The 17579-nt window shown below is 39.5% G+C and overlaps 1 protein-coding gene across 1 annotated transcript in view; it reads left to right on the plus strand.

The window, feature by feature from the left end:
- Nucleotides 1–318: 318 nt before the first annotated feature.
- vdac1 (voltage-dependent anion channel 1) overlaps nucleotides 319–17579 on the plus strand; it is a 33553-nt gene continuing 16292 nt past the window's right edge. The window contains exons 1-7 of the mRNA XM_056263536.1: nucleotides 319–451; nucleotides 1425–1494; nucleotides 5037–5086; nucleotides 10707–10859; nucleotides 10951–11003; nucleotides 14533–14760; nucleotides 15602–15752. Coding sequence (XP_056119511.1) covers nucleotides 1428–1494; nucleotides 5037–5086; nucleotides 10707–10859; nucleotides 10951–11003; nucleotides 14533–14760; nucleotides 15602–15752 — 702 coding nt within the window. The 5' untranslated portion in view covers nucleotides 319–451; nucleotides 1425–1427. The remainder of the gene's footprint in view (nucleotides 452–1424; nucleotides 1495–5036; nucleotides 5087–10706; nucleotides 10860–10950; nucleotides 11004–14532; nucleotides 14761–15601; nucleotides 15753–17579) is intronic.

Genomic DNA, 17579 nt, shown 5'->3' on the forward strand with positions numbered 1-17579 from the left:
TTTATTTTGGAAGACATAATAAACAAAAATGATCATAATAAAATACAGTTTTGAAATAAACATACAGAACCTCTGTAACTCGTATTTCCTAAGATACTACTTATACTACGTAGCTTAATGATTCTGTAAACTGGATTCTTTCACTGTCATATTCTGTGCAATGAATCAACACATGCTCAACTGTTGCTGGCAGACCAGGAAACTCTATCTATCTCTATTATGGATCTCTAACGTGTCTGTCATCCGGGTGTGTGGAGATGTGGAATCCGCTGATGATAAAAAAAAGGAAAGAAAAAAGAGTAATCCGCTGATGATGCTCGGGATCACTGCGCATGCGCGGCGCAGCTTGCGTACGCTCTCTTGCGTAAGTCTGTCGTGACTCGTGGTTCTCTGTGTCTGCACGTCTCTCCTCCTCTCGGCTGAGTCCTGTCCTCCTCACGACCTTACAGAGGTATGTTCAGATCTGAGACCTTTATCCTGCGGGAGATTATAAAGTCGTGAGGGTAACTGAGGGTGAATGTGATTGCCTGTGTCTCTAGTGTTTTAGTGACTCTGGGATGATGTTGATTGGGATGGTGAAGCGCATCAATGTCGCGAGCAGGGCCTGAATGCCACAACTTCTGCTTTAATGCGCTCGCTGTGTCTGTGCATGAGCATCGAGTGCACGCTGTCCTGGTCAAATGTGCACGTGCTGTTTAAATGCATTCATTCTGTTTCATTTATTGCATTTTAATGGTTTTATTTAAATGCATACGCGCACGCATGACTCTTGTCATTGTCTCGCTGCGAAAGCAGATCGGTTTGACAAACCAAAGGAAATATTGAAGTGTTGCAGTACTGATGTTTGAAAGTGTCTGACAGCAATGATTCTGTGCACATTTATCCTCAATCTACTCTGATAGTGGCCTATAAACCTGCGCCACTGAGTCTGATGCTTTTATCTGCAGATATCGTGTTGATTCATGCATAGAATATGCTTTCCTTCTCTGGCTTATTCTTAGAGAAATATTCGCACGAATCACGTATAGTGTGTGTAAGGGAATAGGCCTTTATTGTAATGTGTGTATGATCGATGTGTTCATGTGTCAACCAACATTAGGCCGGTTTTTGCTGTGTAAAATATCTCACCGGGGCTGAATTGGTCCATCTTTGGAGAGGCAATGGGCGGGGCTTGGCGTCCAGCCCCTCCTCTCTGTATGTAGGGGGTGGGGCTTGAACCCAGAACCCCACCCTTAATGAGGTCAAGCTCCGCCCATTATTTCCACAGAGGTGGAGCTGGACTGTCAGACTCATGACGTCTAGATAGGGAGCTCTCTCTGCAGTGAGCAACACTTGCATGTGTTCATGAGCCGCTCCCTGTGTGACCTTGCCGTGACCTCTGCCATCTTCTGTCCTGCTCACATGACACTCTCTCCGCATTGCAGACAATGGCCGTTCCTCCGACATATGTGGACCTGGGCAAGTCTGCCAGGGACATCTTCACCAAAGGATACGGTATGAATTCAACAGTTTTTATGCTAGCGCTAAAGGTGCATTCACACCACAATTGACTTTGTTTGTGAGTTACATTCACTCATAATGCATATGAGCTCACTACTCATACTCATTCATACTTCTGTATGTTACGTAATGTTGTAGACAACAAATCAGTTTTCTTGCCGCTACAAACAAACATTTTGGAAGGAGAGTCTAATTATAAATGGAATCAGTACCTAAAATGCATAATATTAAAGATGAACAAGAAACAGCGAGTGCTCGGTATTTAACTGCAGCAAACGGGCACATGCCGGTCTATGGGTTCACGAAAGCATTCGGTCTCGGAGTCAGCGCCAGGCGAGTACCACCGTATGCACACGGAGACATATCATAAATTATAGGACAGTTTCTGACCGCTAAAATAAGCTTCTTATTCATCTTGCCTCGGTCGGACTCCGCACTGACTTCACTCCTATTGGTTGTCGCTCCCAAAAGTCGCTCTTCATTTGCATAAAGTTGAACATAATATAGTATGGTAGTGTGAACGCACCTTAAGGCTCTAACATTGGCGGGGACCAAACGTATTTTTTCGTTTGTGTGTGTTAATAGTGTTTGAATATAAATGTGTGTCGGCAGTGTGTGTACACAACCACCCTATAATGGTAAAAATTCACACACTCCTCTTTTTTAAAATCTCCATACATCATAAGCAGCGTCTCAGAACAAGCCGTTTGCAGATTGTAGTGTTTGTGACGTCACATATGATTAGGCCCCGCCCACTACTGGTGACAGACCCCGCCCTATTAGCATTTGCCCCGCCCACCACCAATGATAGACTCCGCCCTATTAGCATAGGCCCCGCCCCCAGTGAGCTGTACAGAATGCACTCTTGCATAGCTCATATTGTTTTGTAGGGCTGATAAAAAACAAAAGCTATTTATTTGTTCACAAAACTGAAAAGCATCTCTTGTGTTATAAAAGTACAAAATAAATAGAATCATGAAAATTTAACTTGTGCTGAGATTAGTTTTCTTTGCGTGTGAGAGTTCATTAACATGCGGTGACGATGGCGGACGCACAAAGTTTAAAATTGTGTTTTTTCAAGAAATCACGGAAAGATGAGCAAGAAGGAGAAAAGAGTCTACTTCATCTTTCCACGAGGAGACGGCGAGTGAAGCGGCACCTGAGGATTCATATTTCCATATATCACACGCATATGTCATCACCGGACTGTAGTGAGACTTCAACGACACAAATCGGCACAATACCAAATGATTTTCTCTCATTATAACAGCGGAAACAACTTAAAATACTTCATCATTAATGGTCATACAGATAAGAGTAAAATATCATTTGAGACTGTGCACTCACAATAATAACAAAAACATTGTGCTTTTGTAATAAAAAAATAAAAAAAAACACCAAAAAAACACAGGACGCCGCTATAAATATATATATATATTAGTCCTGGGCAACGATTTAATTTTTAATCACGATTAATCGCATGATTTTCTTGCGATTAATCGCATTGTTACACGCAAAATTGAATAATGAAGTCTAAAGTAGTGTAGTGCGCACTTTTGATTTAAATGTTCTGCTATATACACAAAAGTGCAGTAACATGTGGTTTGCAAAAACTTTAAACAAATAGCCTAATGTGCTTTTTACCAGCAGTATTCCCTTTACACAGTAGCAATACAATATTTCTTGTAAATCTCAACTTAAACATTAATGTAATCAAATCAAATATTAAACCAAAGCTATTTGCCACTGCCAGGGCATTACCTTTTATCTAGCTTGTTAAAACAAGTTACCATCAGAGTCCTGTTTTCTTGTTTTTTTTTTTCTGAACAGGTATCAACAGGACAGGTATCTTTAGTCAGGGAGCGGCAGAAACAGTGTGTGTTCAGTTGCAAGTTTCCCTGTTAGAGAGGTGAAGTGGTCGAGCACAAGGTGCAGCGACAAGCGTGTGCGTTCCCGTGAAACTGTTGCGCCCGTACTAGAGGCCCTCGCTACTAAACATTTTAAGAACTACGTAAAAACTCCATAGTAACCATCTGTGACAACTACCAACCACCCAGTAACACCATAGCAACCACCAAAAATACCTTAGCAACCGCTCAGAAACGCCCTAGCAACCACCCAAAATACCCTAGCAACCACCTAGCAACCACCCAGAAAACACTAGCAACCGCCCAGAACACCCTAGCAACTGCCTAGCAACACCATAGCAACCACCCAGAACACCCTAGCAACCACCTGAACAACGTGAATTAGCCATATCTCAGCACCAGAACATCATACAGACATTTGTGTTGGCTCGTACACAATCATGTACGACACCCTAGCAACCGAGCGGTGAGTTTTGCCACTGCAAGCACCACTTCACATTTTCTTCTGGAAATGTACATTCTGCCCGCCCGCTGCCGAAGTTCAATTGTCTTGAACTTTTTGTACACGACGCGCAGCACAAATCATTGGAAGAGAGACTGATCCTCGGGTCGCTGTTTGTCAGTTTCCACAATCTAAATAGTTATCAGGACATCAACAGGAGGGAATTCACATGGCAGAGCATCCCCGCTAAACTAAACGCAGGCCTATCAGGTAAAGTTATGTATAATTTTAATCTAAGTTAAAAAGACTACAGCTGCGTAGCGCACAGAAGCCGTTGCCATGGTTACTATCCATAGAGCGCCTGTCATTCACTCGCGGAGCGCTGTCTCCCTTTCTGTTCACCTGAGAGAACCTGCCAAAGCCTCTCCACTGCTTGTTTGGGTGGGTTATTTGCTGGCTGACCAACATCCCACCCCTCCTGTGATCATGGTTTGACTGTAGGCCTATGTGTATTCAGAGCCAGTGAGCAACGGACTTTCAAAATGATAATAATAAAAAAAAAACTGTTAACGTGCGATAAAAAAATTGTCTGCGTTCATTAATAAATGCGTTAACGCGTTAACGTGCCCAGCCCTAATATATACAGTATATATACATATATACATATACACACACACCATACACTTCATGGGAGTGGATGGGCATTTTGCAGAATCATCGGGAATGTGTTTTTTCACCTTAATTTCTGATGTTAAACACGTTTATTTAAAAAAATAAATAAGTTGAAATAATGTGGGATAATGACTTAAAAAAATGCCATAGATAGATACCATCAGTTACCATAGATACCATCTGTTAACGACCTCGTAGCTCATAGTACATTTGTCTTTACAAGTAAACACAAGTAAAAATCGTTAAAAATCAATATCCCCTATGGAGAAAATGAATTCTCACTTCAGGATCCTGACTGTTGCACTCTATTAGAAGTCTATTAGAGCGGCTGAACACAGACATCTCTTATAATATAATGAAATTACGTGATTTTATTGATTAGCCGTTTCACACACTTAGTGGAAACTCTCTCTGAAAGCCTGGCTTGCTTTGGTCAACGTCTGTAGCCGCTTATTAAAGTGCATGTGTAATTCTCTGAGATATTGAGATTCTCAGTTCAGTAATGTGTTTTCAGAGCGCGTTGTGTTAGTGATGGTTGTCTTTGTCATTTGCAGGTTTTGGTCTTATCAAGTTGGACTTGAAAACAAAGTCGGAGAATGGATTGGTAAGTAGACAGTGGATCATAGACCAAACCAACAACGCTACGAGCTTGATAACATATTAGCTATGTTTCCATCCACACGTTTTTATCCGCATTAAGTGATATCGAATGAAAAATGCCTTATGGAAACAGTAAAATTCGATTGAATTTCATGAATATCGACTCAAATGAAATACGATCGGTCTTATCGGATTTTATCTTGATCGATATACGGCTTATGCGATAAACGCGGATGTAAACGTTATTATGGCGCGATCCATTCTGCCTAGCAAAACTTTGTTCGCAAATGTTGGCTTGAATGTTGTGCAATTCGGTGAGAAAATGAATGGAAACACCTTAACATGTCTCAAATCAATTCGATATACCAATTTGATCGCAAAACAGCATGTGGCGTCATTACGGACTGGTTTTTATCCGCTTTAAAGCCGTTTGATGGAATCACACTTGCACCAGCTTTATTCGCATGAGGTTTTTTACCGAACTTCAGATAATTCGATTGACAAGTGGATGGAAACACGGCTATTGACGTGATTCCTGTTCAAATGTCTATTTCACTTACAGAATCAGACTGTGGGACAAACTCATCAGCAGTTTTAAAAAGCTAAACTGTTTAACCTCTTAAAGGTGCAAAACGCAAGTCTCTGAGTTTTTGCAGAACTACGCCCCCTCTGGCGACAAGCAAAACTGTTTAACCTCTTAAGTGTCACGCCCCCTTTTTTGAATAATGCACAATCCGAACTTAAATGGTTGTAATTCAAGAATGCTTTGGAGTATAGATGTAAGATTGGTCTTGTTTAAAGAAGACATTTGGCAGAAGTTGTAGAAGTTAAGTAAAGTAAGAAAGTGAAACAAAAAAAAGCTATAGAAGTTTGAGTTTATGAAAATGTAAAAATTGTATTATTCATATTTTATATAAAATATATATTTTTCAAAACCTGGGCTACTCTAAAGCTGCAGAAAAAACAAAGCCAAAAACTCTGAACAAGTTGTTTTTCAAATTTTAGGTTGATATCTCAGTAAATGAGCTTTCAGTGAGAGTGTGTGTGTGCGCAGTACCGAACGCTTCCACTAGGGCACAGCCAGACTCCATTACTGCCCGTATACCGCCTCCATTTCCATATGTGTTTGAGTGATCTGAACCATTATTTCCAAAATTTTCATACAATTTATGAAGTAGGCATCCTATTCAGAAGTAATATGAGAAGTTTGGCATATTTTGATATGAATTCAACCTCTAATAATCACATAAAAATAACAAGTATGTGCGTTATAGCTCGCTGCCACATCACAAATGGTGAATCTATATTATTTTTCTTTATATTTAAAAAAATTTCAGACCTTTTTTTCTAAAAAAAAAATGTAATGGATGTTATCTTTTGAACTCCTGGCATGAAAACAAACTGAGGTTTCTACCCTTCTTTCATGATTTTCATGTTCATCACTATTTCAGAATAAAGGCCTTAGGAGTATGAAAATATTCTTGTTGGAAATTGATTAGATTACGGCTCTTCTGTAATTTATTTTGGAAAATCAATCACCAAATATGAAAACTACAAATTGTAACCTTTCAAATGATATATAGTTTGTCAATATTAGTTTAGGTTTAGTATAGGATATTACTGTTTTAAATATGTAATGGCTACTTGCAACTTCAGGGGTTAATGCTTTCTTTTGTTGGCCATGGGACTCTGGAATCTGAGGTTAATGTAGACACGAAGACTGTCTGTTCACTCGTGTTAGTACGAGCGAGGGATGTTTATGTCTTACACACTTAAACCTGTCATCAACAATGAAAGGTGATATATGCATGTTCAAACATGGCATTTGGTGTGAGTTGTGACAAATAATTTTCTCTTTAGATACAGCTGATTGTTGACACTGATTTCACGAATCAATTTGGTTCCGATTGACAAGCTCTTGATTTAATTCATATTTTGATTTAGTACGTGTCCATTTAAGGAGAGAGTATCTCAACTGAAGCTGTAAACCATACAGGGAATCCTGGCGTTTGCACATTATTATAGCAGTTTATATTTAAGTGCTTAATTTGGATATAATGATCAACACTCAAATAAAACACACATGGATACAGACATTTAAATTGCGCATTAGGCAGTTTATACATTTCATGATATAATCATATCTACTTCGTTGTTTAAGTATAAACATTAAAACGATCTGTTTTCATGACAGTTTGTTTTAAACATAAATTAAATAATGAAGACATCACTGACAGGTTAAGAAAAAATACAGTGCATATGTAATATCCCGGCTCCAGAATAACATTTGAGAGCAGTCGGTGTATTTACTTATAAAATTACTGTTGTTTTGCATCAATACGTGCAGTTTTACAATAAGGTTGATTAGTTAACATTAGTATTTACTAACATGAAATAACCATGAGCAATACATTTGTTACTGTATTTATTAATATTTGTTAATGTTAATTGATAAAAATACAGCTGTTCATTGTTTGTTCATGTTAGTTCACAGTGCATTAACTAATGTTAACAAGATTTAATAAAGTATTAGTAAATGTTGAAATTAACATGAACAAAGATTAATAAATGCTGTATAAGTGCAGTTCATGCTAACTAACGTGGTTAACTAATGTTAACTAATGAACCTTATTGTAGTGTTATCATTTATTTCATAGAAATGCACATTTGACAGTAAAGCAAATTAACTTCTATTAACAACAGTTTTATTAAATGTACCATTGTTCTTCTATAGTGTCATACTGAACCAGAGGTGGGTAGAGTATCCAAAAACTGTACTCAAGTAAAAGTACAAGTACTTATAGAAATATTTACTCAAAGTAAAAGTAAAAGTAATAATCTTAAAAGTTACTTGAGTAAGAGTAAAAAAGTATCCAATGAAAAAACTACTCAAGTAGTTAGTTACTAGTTACTTTACACATAGGCATATATATATATATATATATATATATATATACTGTATATGTAACATGATATTATTTAGATTTTTTTTTTCATTTAAATGACTATTATTATCATAATTAGATAAGCTATCTTTGCAACAAAAACAGAAGAGACAAACATTATTTCTGTATATCTATAGCCTGAAAACCATTGGCTGTCCTTTGGTTTGTATAATAGTATAGTAACTTATACAACTACATTTGGATTATTAGACAATGTCGGAATAAAGTGACTCTATGGAGTTTTGCATTCATATGTAAAGGGATGGGAACCATTGACAGATTAGAAAGTGTTAAAACTCTGCACATGTGCTCGCAGTCATGTCATGCCCAACATAAACAACGATCAAATGCACGGATCTTCTTCTGTCTGTTCTCCAAAATGTATTTAAATGTAGGCTATATTTATGAAAGCATCTTTAAACTGGTTAACTGAGTCTAATAAGGCAGGCAAAGGCATTCGTTTTCAAGTCGAGTTCGCACGCCACTGCGCAATACCGACACTACAACACCGAGAATATATTGTGTGTGTACACACATTCATAAACTGGACGATGATAGCTTATTTAATGTATAAAGTAATGTATATGTCCAAAAAAAGGGTAATGCCATACTTTGTAGTAGTGCTATATGGCGTAATAATGTGTTTGGTTGTAAAATGTATTACCTGAATGAAATCGAATGTATCGTCGTGTGGAATCATTCATTCACAGACAGCTTACGAAGTATACGAAGATGTTCAAGTTCAACTAATAAAGATCTTCATCGCTGGCAAAAAATATGATGCATTTGCAGATTTACTTTCTAGACTGTATGTAGACTATGGACCGCCACACAATGTTCTTGATGTTCTTAAATCTTCCTGTTACGACTCCGAGACGATTCAGTGCGTGCAGGAAACTGAACAGATCATTCAAACTGATTCGCGAACCGATTTAGACAGATCTGCCCAACTTGTTTGATGAAGTCTTTGAACAGAATCGACTCAAAAGAGTGATTCATTTGTGAATTGAGCATCGCTCATGCCCAGAAAAAGAGAGAGCGCGCGCTTAGAATAAACTACGCTTTTAACAACATATTGCATTAAAATAAAGTAACGAGAGGAACGTCGCCAAACGTAACGAAGTAAAAGTACAGTTTTTTCATTAGAAATCTACTCGAGTTAAAGTAAAAGTACCCACAATTAAATCTACTCTTAAAAGTACAAATTTTCCAAAAAAATACTCAAGTAAATGTAACGAAGTAAATGTACTTCGTTACTACCCACCTCTGTACTGAACTGACCGACAGCTTCAGCGATTATATAAAGCGAGGCTTTGTGTCGAACGCACATGAACAAACAAAAAAGTCGTCACATCCGCTTGTCGGAGAAAGTGTTAACGGCAATATCTATGAACAGCGATATCTATGAATCTTTAATCAGCTAACCTAGCTAGTTCTTTTCATTGTTTTCGTTTCATTCAATTTCAATATTTGAATGTTAATGATGAGAAGAAAAATAACGGCATCTTGAGTAAAACGGCTCTGTATTTAACGAAACGCATACAAAAGACAGAACTAGAAGCGATTTGACCCATTTTACAGAATACTTTGACAAAAATTGATGTGTAATTTTATAATGGTGATTTCATTATGTCAAACAAATATAAATGTTTCCACATTAAATCCATGGTAAATGTTGGTGATTTGTGGACTGAAAAGCATTCCATAACTTGTTCCCTCAATGTTTCACAAAGTCTCTCCTAGTTTCCTGGTTATCTATGGTTTTTAACAAAGACTATTAGGGGCTTTCGCACCGGAGGAACCATAACTATTGCTGGAAGTTCCCAGAGTTTGGCGCGTTCGCACCGCAGGAACTGGGAACGATTTCAGTTCTAGGAACTCCTTTTGGAGGAACTAATTTAGCTAATAACTAATCTAACCCTAACCGTCCTACCCTAGAGTCGGCCTAGACCAGCGCTATAGGAACTGTCCGTGACGTCAGTGTTCGCTGATTGGCGCGAAACACCAGAACACGCCATTTTTAAAAACACACAGATTATAGCCTATATATTTACTCCAGAAACTAACTCTACGAACATGTAAAACAGTGATAGATGAGCCTCTCAACCTTTACACTGAGGAGAAAACCCAACGTGACTTTGAGGAGACCGAGAGAAACATGATTATGTGTTTCTGCTCAGCTAGCGAGGATCGGCCACACACACACGCTAATAACTCTTCATTAGGTCGACTTTCTGTGTATAACAGCTTTATCTGATAACGTATTAGACAGATCGTACACTAATGAACACGGAGAATGCGAGCGCTGCCGTTCTCAGCGACGTCTAAATAAAAGTCTCAACAACGAGCGTGTCTCACGTCACTCAGAGTTCATGCTAGCGCTGCGAACGCAACCAGGAAAACGTTCCTACGGGAATCATTAGTTCTCGGGTCTCCATCCTGGCGGCTCGTTCCTAGAACTATCCGGTGCGAAAGCCCCTATTGTTGATATGCTGGTGTCCTGATTATAGTTCATATATGCTCCTCTCTAGAGTTAATTTCTATACCTAACTATCGAGTTTATGGACATTGAATGGCTTTTCTGATGCTATGAATCATTGTTTACAAGCTGTTTGTCCTGACTGATTGACCCATCAGTGTTCATCATATGTTATACGTTATCATCTCCTGCTACTGTAGGAATTTAAAAGCTCCGGCTCGGCTAACACAGAGACCAGTAAGGTAGCAGGAACGCTGGAGACCAAGTACAAGTGGGCCGAACACGGGCTGACGTTCACCGAGAAGTGGAACACCGACAACACCCTCGGCACGGAGATCACCCTGGAAGACCAGGTGCGAGACGTGAAAACCGGATCCAGTGCACATGAAGTGATATGAGTTACAGTCTTGTCCTCTAACATGAATGCTGCTTTATTTTCCCCAGTTGGCCAAAGGGCTGAAGTTGACATTTGATTCCTCCTTTTCTCCAAACACTGGGTATGTGTCTCGTTCACTACATCTGTTCTCCAGTATAATCAATGCACTTCCAGGACAGATGTGATGTTTCATCATCCAAAAACTACCTTTCAGGAAATGAAAAACAAACAAACACTGTGTTGTCAAAGCACATATAGTCAGTTGCATGTCGTATTAGTAATATTTGACCAAAATCGAGCTAAATTGCAAGGATTTTTGACCAGCAAATGTCGGAAAATGCGTGTTTTGTCCCATCATTTGAACCGCTGCATCTGAGGCAACAACTTACAATTTAGTTTATTTCGGTCAACTTCAAAAGAAGGAAAAAAGAAATACAATTTACAAGCAAACATAGAAACGAGAATTAAATTACAGTGTAAACAATATTTTTAAAAGGAAAAAAAAAAGGTTGCTTGACCGTAAAGTTGTCTGATCCTTTTTACATTTCATTTATTTTACACAAATAAATAAAAAAGTATAAAGGTTAAAACGTTATAAAGTATAGTTATGTTAAAGTATAGTCACTCAGTTTTTGTCTGATATTTGACCAAAATGTTAAAAAAGAGGAATTGCTTTGCTCATGCTATGTAAGACACTAGGCTATTGACTGACTCGACGGCAACGCTAGACAAAGACAGCCTTCCCGTTCCTCAAATACAGAAAACTTTCTTTTTTTGGGGGCCGATACTAGTTTTAATAAACGCCTGTTGGCCGATAGCGATATTTGTCATTTTCTCACTTATTTGAACTTTTGTTAACAAAATAGATTACTGTTTTGATCATTTTTTTAAATAAGTAAAATTCTTTTGAATGATGGGTTAAAAATGTTTTTTATATTACAGCTGTAAAATTACAATACCAATATTTATGGCTGTCTTAATTTCTTCATTTTCCAACATTAAAGCATTAAACTTTTAAACGGATCACGAGCTGCTCACATTTAAAGCTTAGTTCACACTACATGATTTTAAAACGTCGGGCTGAACTGTGCGGTTCACACTACATGACTTGCTCTCTGTGAAATCAGGAGTGTTCAAGTTGTTGAGCTAGTTCACACCACACGACACAACGTCGTGATTGATCCGCAACAGGAGGTAACGCACTACACGAGTTGACAACAACTCTGTCACCCAACGATTCTATCTTGTCTACAAACCACGTTTTGTCACGAAAAATCACGCGATAAAACGAACCGGAAATGACGCGAAACAGCACGCGCGCCAATACCCACCGAAGAAGACGAAGAAGAACAGATGCCTTGCTCTGATTGGCTGTAGCTCATGACATCACGTGAGCTTGAGTCGTGCGACAGCTCTGGATATCTAGCATGCTAGATATTTTTCTGGGCTCGGCGAGGCGTCAGCGAGCGTCTTTGATGCGCTGTTGGCTCTTTCATACTAACAGATTGGCGAGCGTTCATCGCCCGCTAATCCCCCGCGATTTGCACGCGATAACACCATGACCTGTCGGCAGGGGCGGAGTGGGACCAAAAAATCTACCGGGAAATTTCGTAGACCACCGGCCCTCGTCGCCGGCAGCGCCGGATTAAGAGTTCAGAGGCCCCTGGGCACAATGTCTTGTAGGCCCCCTCTTAGGCAGGCAGGCCAAATGCATATTTTGTCCAAGGACATTTTAATATGGCATTTACAGTTTTAATGACTTAAAAGGAACTTTGTTGTACTATGCTGGATTAAAGTTCATAAATGGTTGTTCTTTCACATAGGATTTTGTAAAACTATGTTGGGTGGACCTCTGTGCCTCTAGGGGGGTTCGGGAGCATGCTCCCCCGCAAGAAAATTTTGTACATTTTAAGGTTAATGCATCAATCTGGTGCTCTTTGAGAGATCAAAATTAAGAGCTTCAACCCATGAACTGCTCATTGAACAAAGAAAAAGCATTGATTTGTACCTGGACATTAAAGCATCTTTTTAGTTATGAGAGTCTCAGTCTACATTACATTATCAATGGTGTTTTAGGATGCCAAACAATTATTATAATAATGTAATAATGATTTATATAATGATTCCTATGACGTAAAATCCATATAGCCTATAAATGTAGCCTACTCTATAAATGAAAATGAATATTTCCAAAGTATATTTTAGCCTACATTACACTATAGAATAGGAAAATTAAAATACTTTTGTGCTAATTTCTTCACTTGCAAGAAATAAACCCTTGAGCTTTTATTTAGGAGAAAACACCAGATCACCATGCTGGTCGTGTGAGCAAAGAGCGCACTTTTCTTTCAATCACGCAGCACAAACAGAATACCCATATACTTAATTAAAGTCTTGTGCTGTTTTATAAAGGCACAAAGCCATATCATGGTTTCGATTTTAGTTTGTTGTCAAAATATAACGCTAGAGACCTTTATGGTTTATAGACGGTTCAGTTTACATCTCATATGTGTTGGGAAAAGGGGGAAGAGAGAGTTCGGCAAAAGGCGGATTCGAACTCGGGTCGAACGCGTCAAAAGCTCCTATCAAACACTTCACACCCTACCACCAACGCCACTGTAGCTATTCCATGAGTGGTGTCTTTTTGCTAAAAAGACAGGCACTTAGTGCAAATACGCTCCGTTATCGAAAATGTAAAAAAACGTTTTTTTTTTTCCCTTGCTTGGGCCTCAAGTGCGCATGGCTATAACACTTAACATGGTATAACTATTATCAGACCGGCCCTCGCTGGCCTCGAAACACTACCGGCCCACCGGGGAAACTCCCGACTCTCCCGATTGCCACTCCGCCCCTGCCTGTCGGCGAGCTCAACAATTTGCAAATCGGGCTTAAAATCATGTAGTGTGAACTAGGCTTAAATGAACACAGTGCCGCGCTTCACTCTGAAACACGCAGCGCATATATTATTTAATTAAATCGCACCCCTGACTCAGGACCACTTCAATAGTGTGAAACAAACACGTGAAAATAAAATCATATATTAACTCTATATGTGAGTCTGGACCACAAAACCAGTCACAAGGGTCAATTTTTTGAATAAATAAGCTTTCCATTGATGTATGGTTTGTTATGATTGGACAATATTTGGCCGAGATACAACTATTTGAAAATCTGGAATCTGAGGGTGCAAAAAAATCTAAACATTGAGAAAATCTCCTTTAAAGTTGTGCATTTATGCATTCACTCACAAAGATATTTTTTATATATATTTACGGTAGGAAATATACATTTCCCTCCATTGTACCGAAATCGTACCGAACCGTGACTTCTATGTACCGTTCCACCCCTAATATTTACGGTTGGAAATTTACAAAATATCTCCATGGAACATTATCTTTACTTAATATCCTAATGATTTTTGGCATAAAAGAGAAGTCTATAATTTTGACCCATACAATGTATTGTTGGCTATTGCCACAGATACACCCGTGAGACATGTGACTGGCTTTGTGATCCAGGGTCACACATTAGTTGATGACTTCCTCATATTAAGTGTTGTTGTTGTTTTTCCACACGAGTCACACAAGTGGAGCGCAGAATCACCCATACATTTCTGACGTTTCTCTGGCTTGTTTGGTAACTTCCCACAGCAAGAAGAGCGGGAAGATCAAGAGCAGCTTCCAGCACGAGCACCTGAACCTGGGCTGTGACGTGGACTACGACATCAACGGCACCGCGGTGCATGGAGGCGTGGTGGTGGGCTTCGAGGGCTGGCTGGCCGGGTACCAGACGACCTTCGAGGCCGGCAGGAACCGGGTCACTCAGAGCAACTTCGCTGTCGGATACAAGACCGACGAGTTTCAGCTGCACACAAACGTGTACGTACTGAACGCTGTGTCTGCATTAGTGAGATGTAGAGGGTTCTCCATGCGTGTTGTTTTTCCAGGCTCAAGGTTAGAAAGGTGGGTTATTTATATATACGGTTATTCCCTGGCGATTGGATTTGTCCAGGGCTTTGCTGCTGGAAGGAGCGCACTAATGTCACTGCCTACTTCTGTATGTCATTGAGGCTCAAATAAAAGAGCGAGTTAATTCTGTGCAGTTGTTTAGGGCTTTGCAGTAAAACACCCTAGATAACACATACATGATGTCTATTAAAGTCCTCCTGTAGTCAATCTTTTTATCTTTTAAACTCATTTGATCATCAAAATTACATATGTGAATGTTTTTTTCCTTGCAAAAAATATCTTGAATGTAACTCGACACCCTCGCCTCATTTAGTATGCGCGGTTCTATGAATATGCAAATGAGCCCCGCCTCCACTCACTCGCTCAGCTCAGAGATCCACTGGTTGACGATCACACGTTGATCTGATTGGTTACAAGGTCGTTTGTGACGTCAGAAACACCAGCGATTTCAAACCGTGTTTTTGAGACTGTCTTTGGTTCACTGCAGTTTTAAGCAGAAAATACTCAGCAATGCTGTCGACTTATGAACTTACACATGGTGTGTCTTAAAGCGTATTAAAAACACCACATAGACACATAAACAACATTAAAAACTGGATATTCACCTCAGGGGGACTTTAAAGGGCAGTTTTGTGTTTTCTTTTCTAGAGCAGTCTATTTAACCTGTCGATTTAGTGCTATTCACAGTGTTAAAAAGCTTAGTTTTGAATTGAAAATATGAAAAAGATGTGTCTGTGTTTTCTAATCACAGGAATGATGGAACAGAATTCGGCGGCTCCATTTACCAGAAAGTGAATGATAACCTGGAGACGGCGGTGAACCTGGCCTGGACCGCCGGAAACAGCAACACCCGCTTCGGCATCGCGGCCAAGTATCAGATCGACGCCGACGCTTCCTTCTCGGTGTGTGTTCAGTCACTAAGGGTGTATTCACACCAGGAAAGTCCGATAGTTCACTTGCTTTGGTCCGGACCAATTTTTTTTTTTTTTTTTTTTGGTACGGTTCGCTTTCACACTGCTCTTTTTGCAAGTGAACCAAAATTTGTAAACAAAACCACACGTCTGCTAAGGTCGTCCATTCATTGGACAAGGATTCTCAAGTAGGGAAATCAGGAAGTGCAAAAAAGGCTCAGCATGGAGATATTTCGTACTGCAATATTTGTTATTTTACTAATTTTGTGTTATTCTTTACAAACGCAATATGAAGAAACTGTGCAGAAGACGGATAAGGTATAAAGTTTTATTCATAGAGAGGGGCTATGTTCACACATTCAAATAATGAGATTCTTATTGTATATACTGCTAACAAGTGCTGTCAATGTTAACGCTTGCGATTTAAGTTGTCCAGTTTAACGCAGGTATTGTAACTATCGTTACATTATATGAACTGCAAAAGCTCTTTTTGCATCTATGCGCGATTAGACTAAAGAGAACGCGCTGTATGTGAATGTCCTGATGCACACACTCATTCATTCATTCATTCCAATGACGCACACACACGACGCGCAGAAAGACGCACAACAGTAGCGTGTGGCCAGACAGCGCGCCGGAATGGAATTCTCTTTCGCACTTGAACAACAATAACACAAACCATTATGCCAAAATCTCCGACTACGGAAGCCTGTTAACTCAAAGGCGCAGTGCTTTCTTGCAATTGGGTCGGTTCATGTTCACACCGTAAACGAACCGTACCAGAGTTCGTTTGGAAGCGTACCGAGACCACCTCTTCAGCTGGGTCTCGGTTCGGTTGTTTGGTCCGCACCCGAGTTCGATTGCTGGATTCACACCGGCCCAAAAGGTCCGCACCAAGGGGGGAAACGAACTAGACTTCGATTCAATCGAACCAAACAAGGCAGGTGTGAATACACCCTAAGTGAAGTTAGCAGCATTGCCACTTTTAGATTTTCTTCGGACTAGGTTTTCTTTTCAATGATCAGTGCTGTCGTTTGTTGGCACCTGTAGGCATAATGATGCGTTAAAGACGTTGTTTACTTCAAAATGAATATTTCCTGGTAATTTACTCTCCCCCCGCATCAGCAGGAGTTAATACACACTAGAGATGCGCGGATGAGCTCCAACGTCACCCGAATCCGCAGCCAAAAACACATCCACCCGCACCAATCATGTTCTCTGATTTAAGTATCCGCACCCGATGGTCAAATTACAATTATTCTGTTGTTACGCGTGATTATAAATGGATGATCGTCACCCTCAACAGCGGACTCGGCGACGTCTAATGGTAGCATTAAACACTGATGAATGAGCGTGGCTTTTAAATGAACATTTCTTTAAAACAAAATTTATTTGACAGAATTTCATTTTCTTAATGGCATAAACAGGATTTACTCCCTTGAAACTTAAACTGGAATGTCACTGTTTATGTCACTGCAGCTTCCCGAACAGGCGCACACACACACACACACACACAGCTGTGTTTTTGTGATATATGAGGACATTCCATAGGCGTAATGACTTTTATACTGGACAAACTGTATATTCTGTCCCCCTACACTGCCCCTATCCCTAAACCTGCCCATCACAGGAGACATGCTGCATTTTTACATTTAAAAAAAAACATTGTTTTTTATGTTTTTTAAGCTATTTGAAATATGAGGACTCATGCAATGTCCTCATATATCACGTGTAAGTTGTAATACCAGTGAAATATGCATGTCATTATACACATTTGTGTGTCATATATCATATATCACAAAAACAAAAGCACTCACA

This window comes from Rhinichthys klamathensis, unplaced genomic scaffold (assembly GCF_029890125.1).
Source record: "Rhinichthys klamathensis goyatoka isolate OS25496 unplaced genomic scaffold, OSU_Roscu_1.1 h1tg000207l_1, whole genome shotgun sequence".
NCBI classification, from domain to species: domain Eukaryota; kingdom Metazoa; phylum Chordata; class Actinopteri; order Cypriniformes; family Leuciscidae; genus Rhinichthys; species Rhinichthys klamathensis.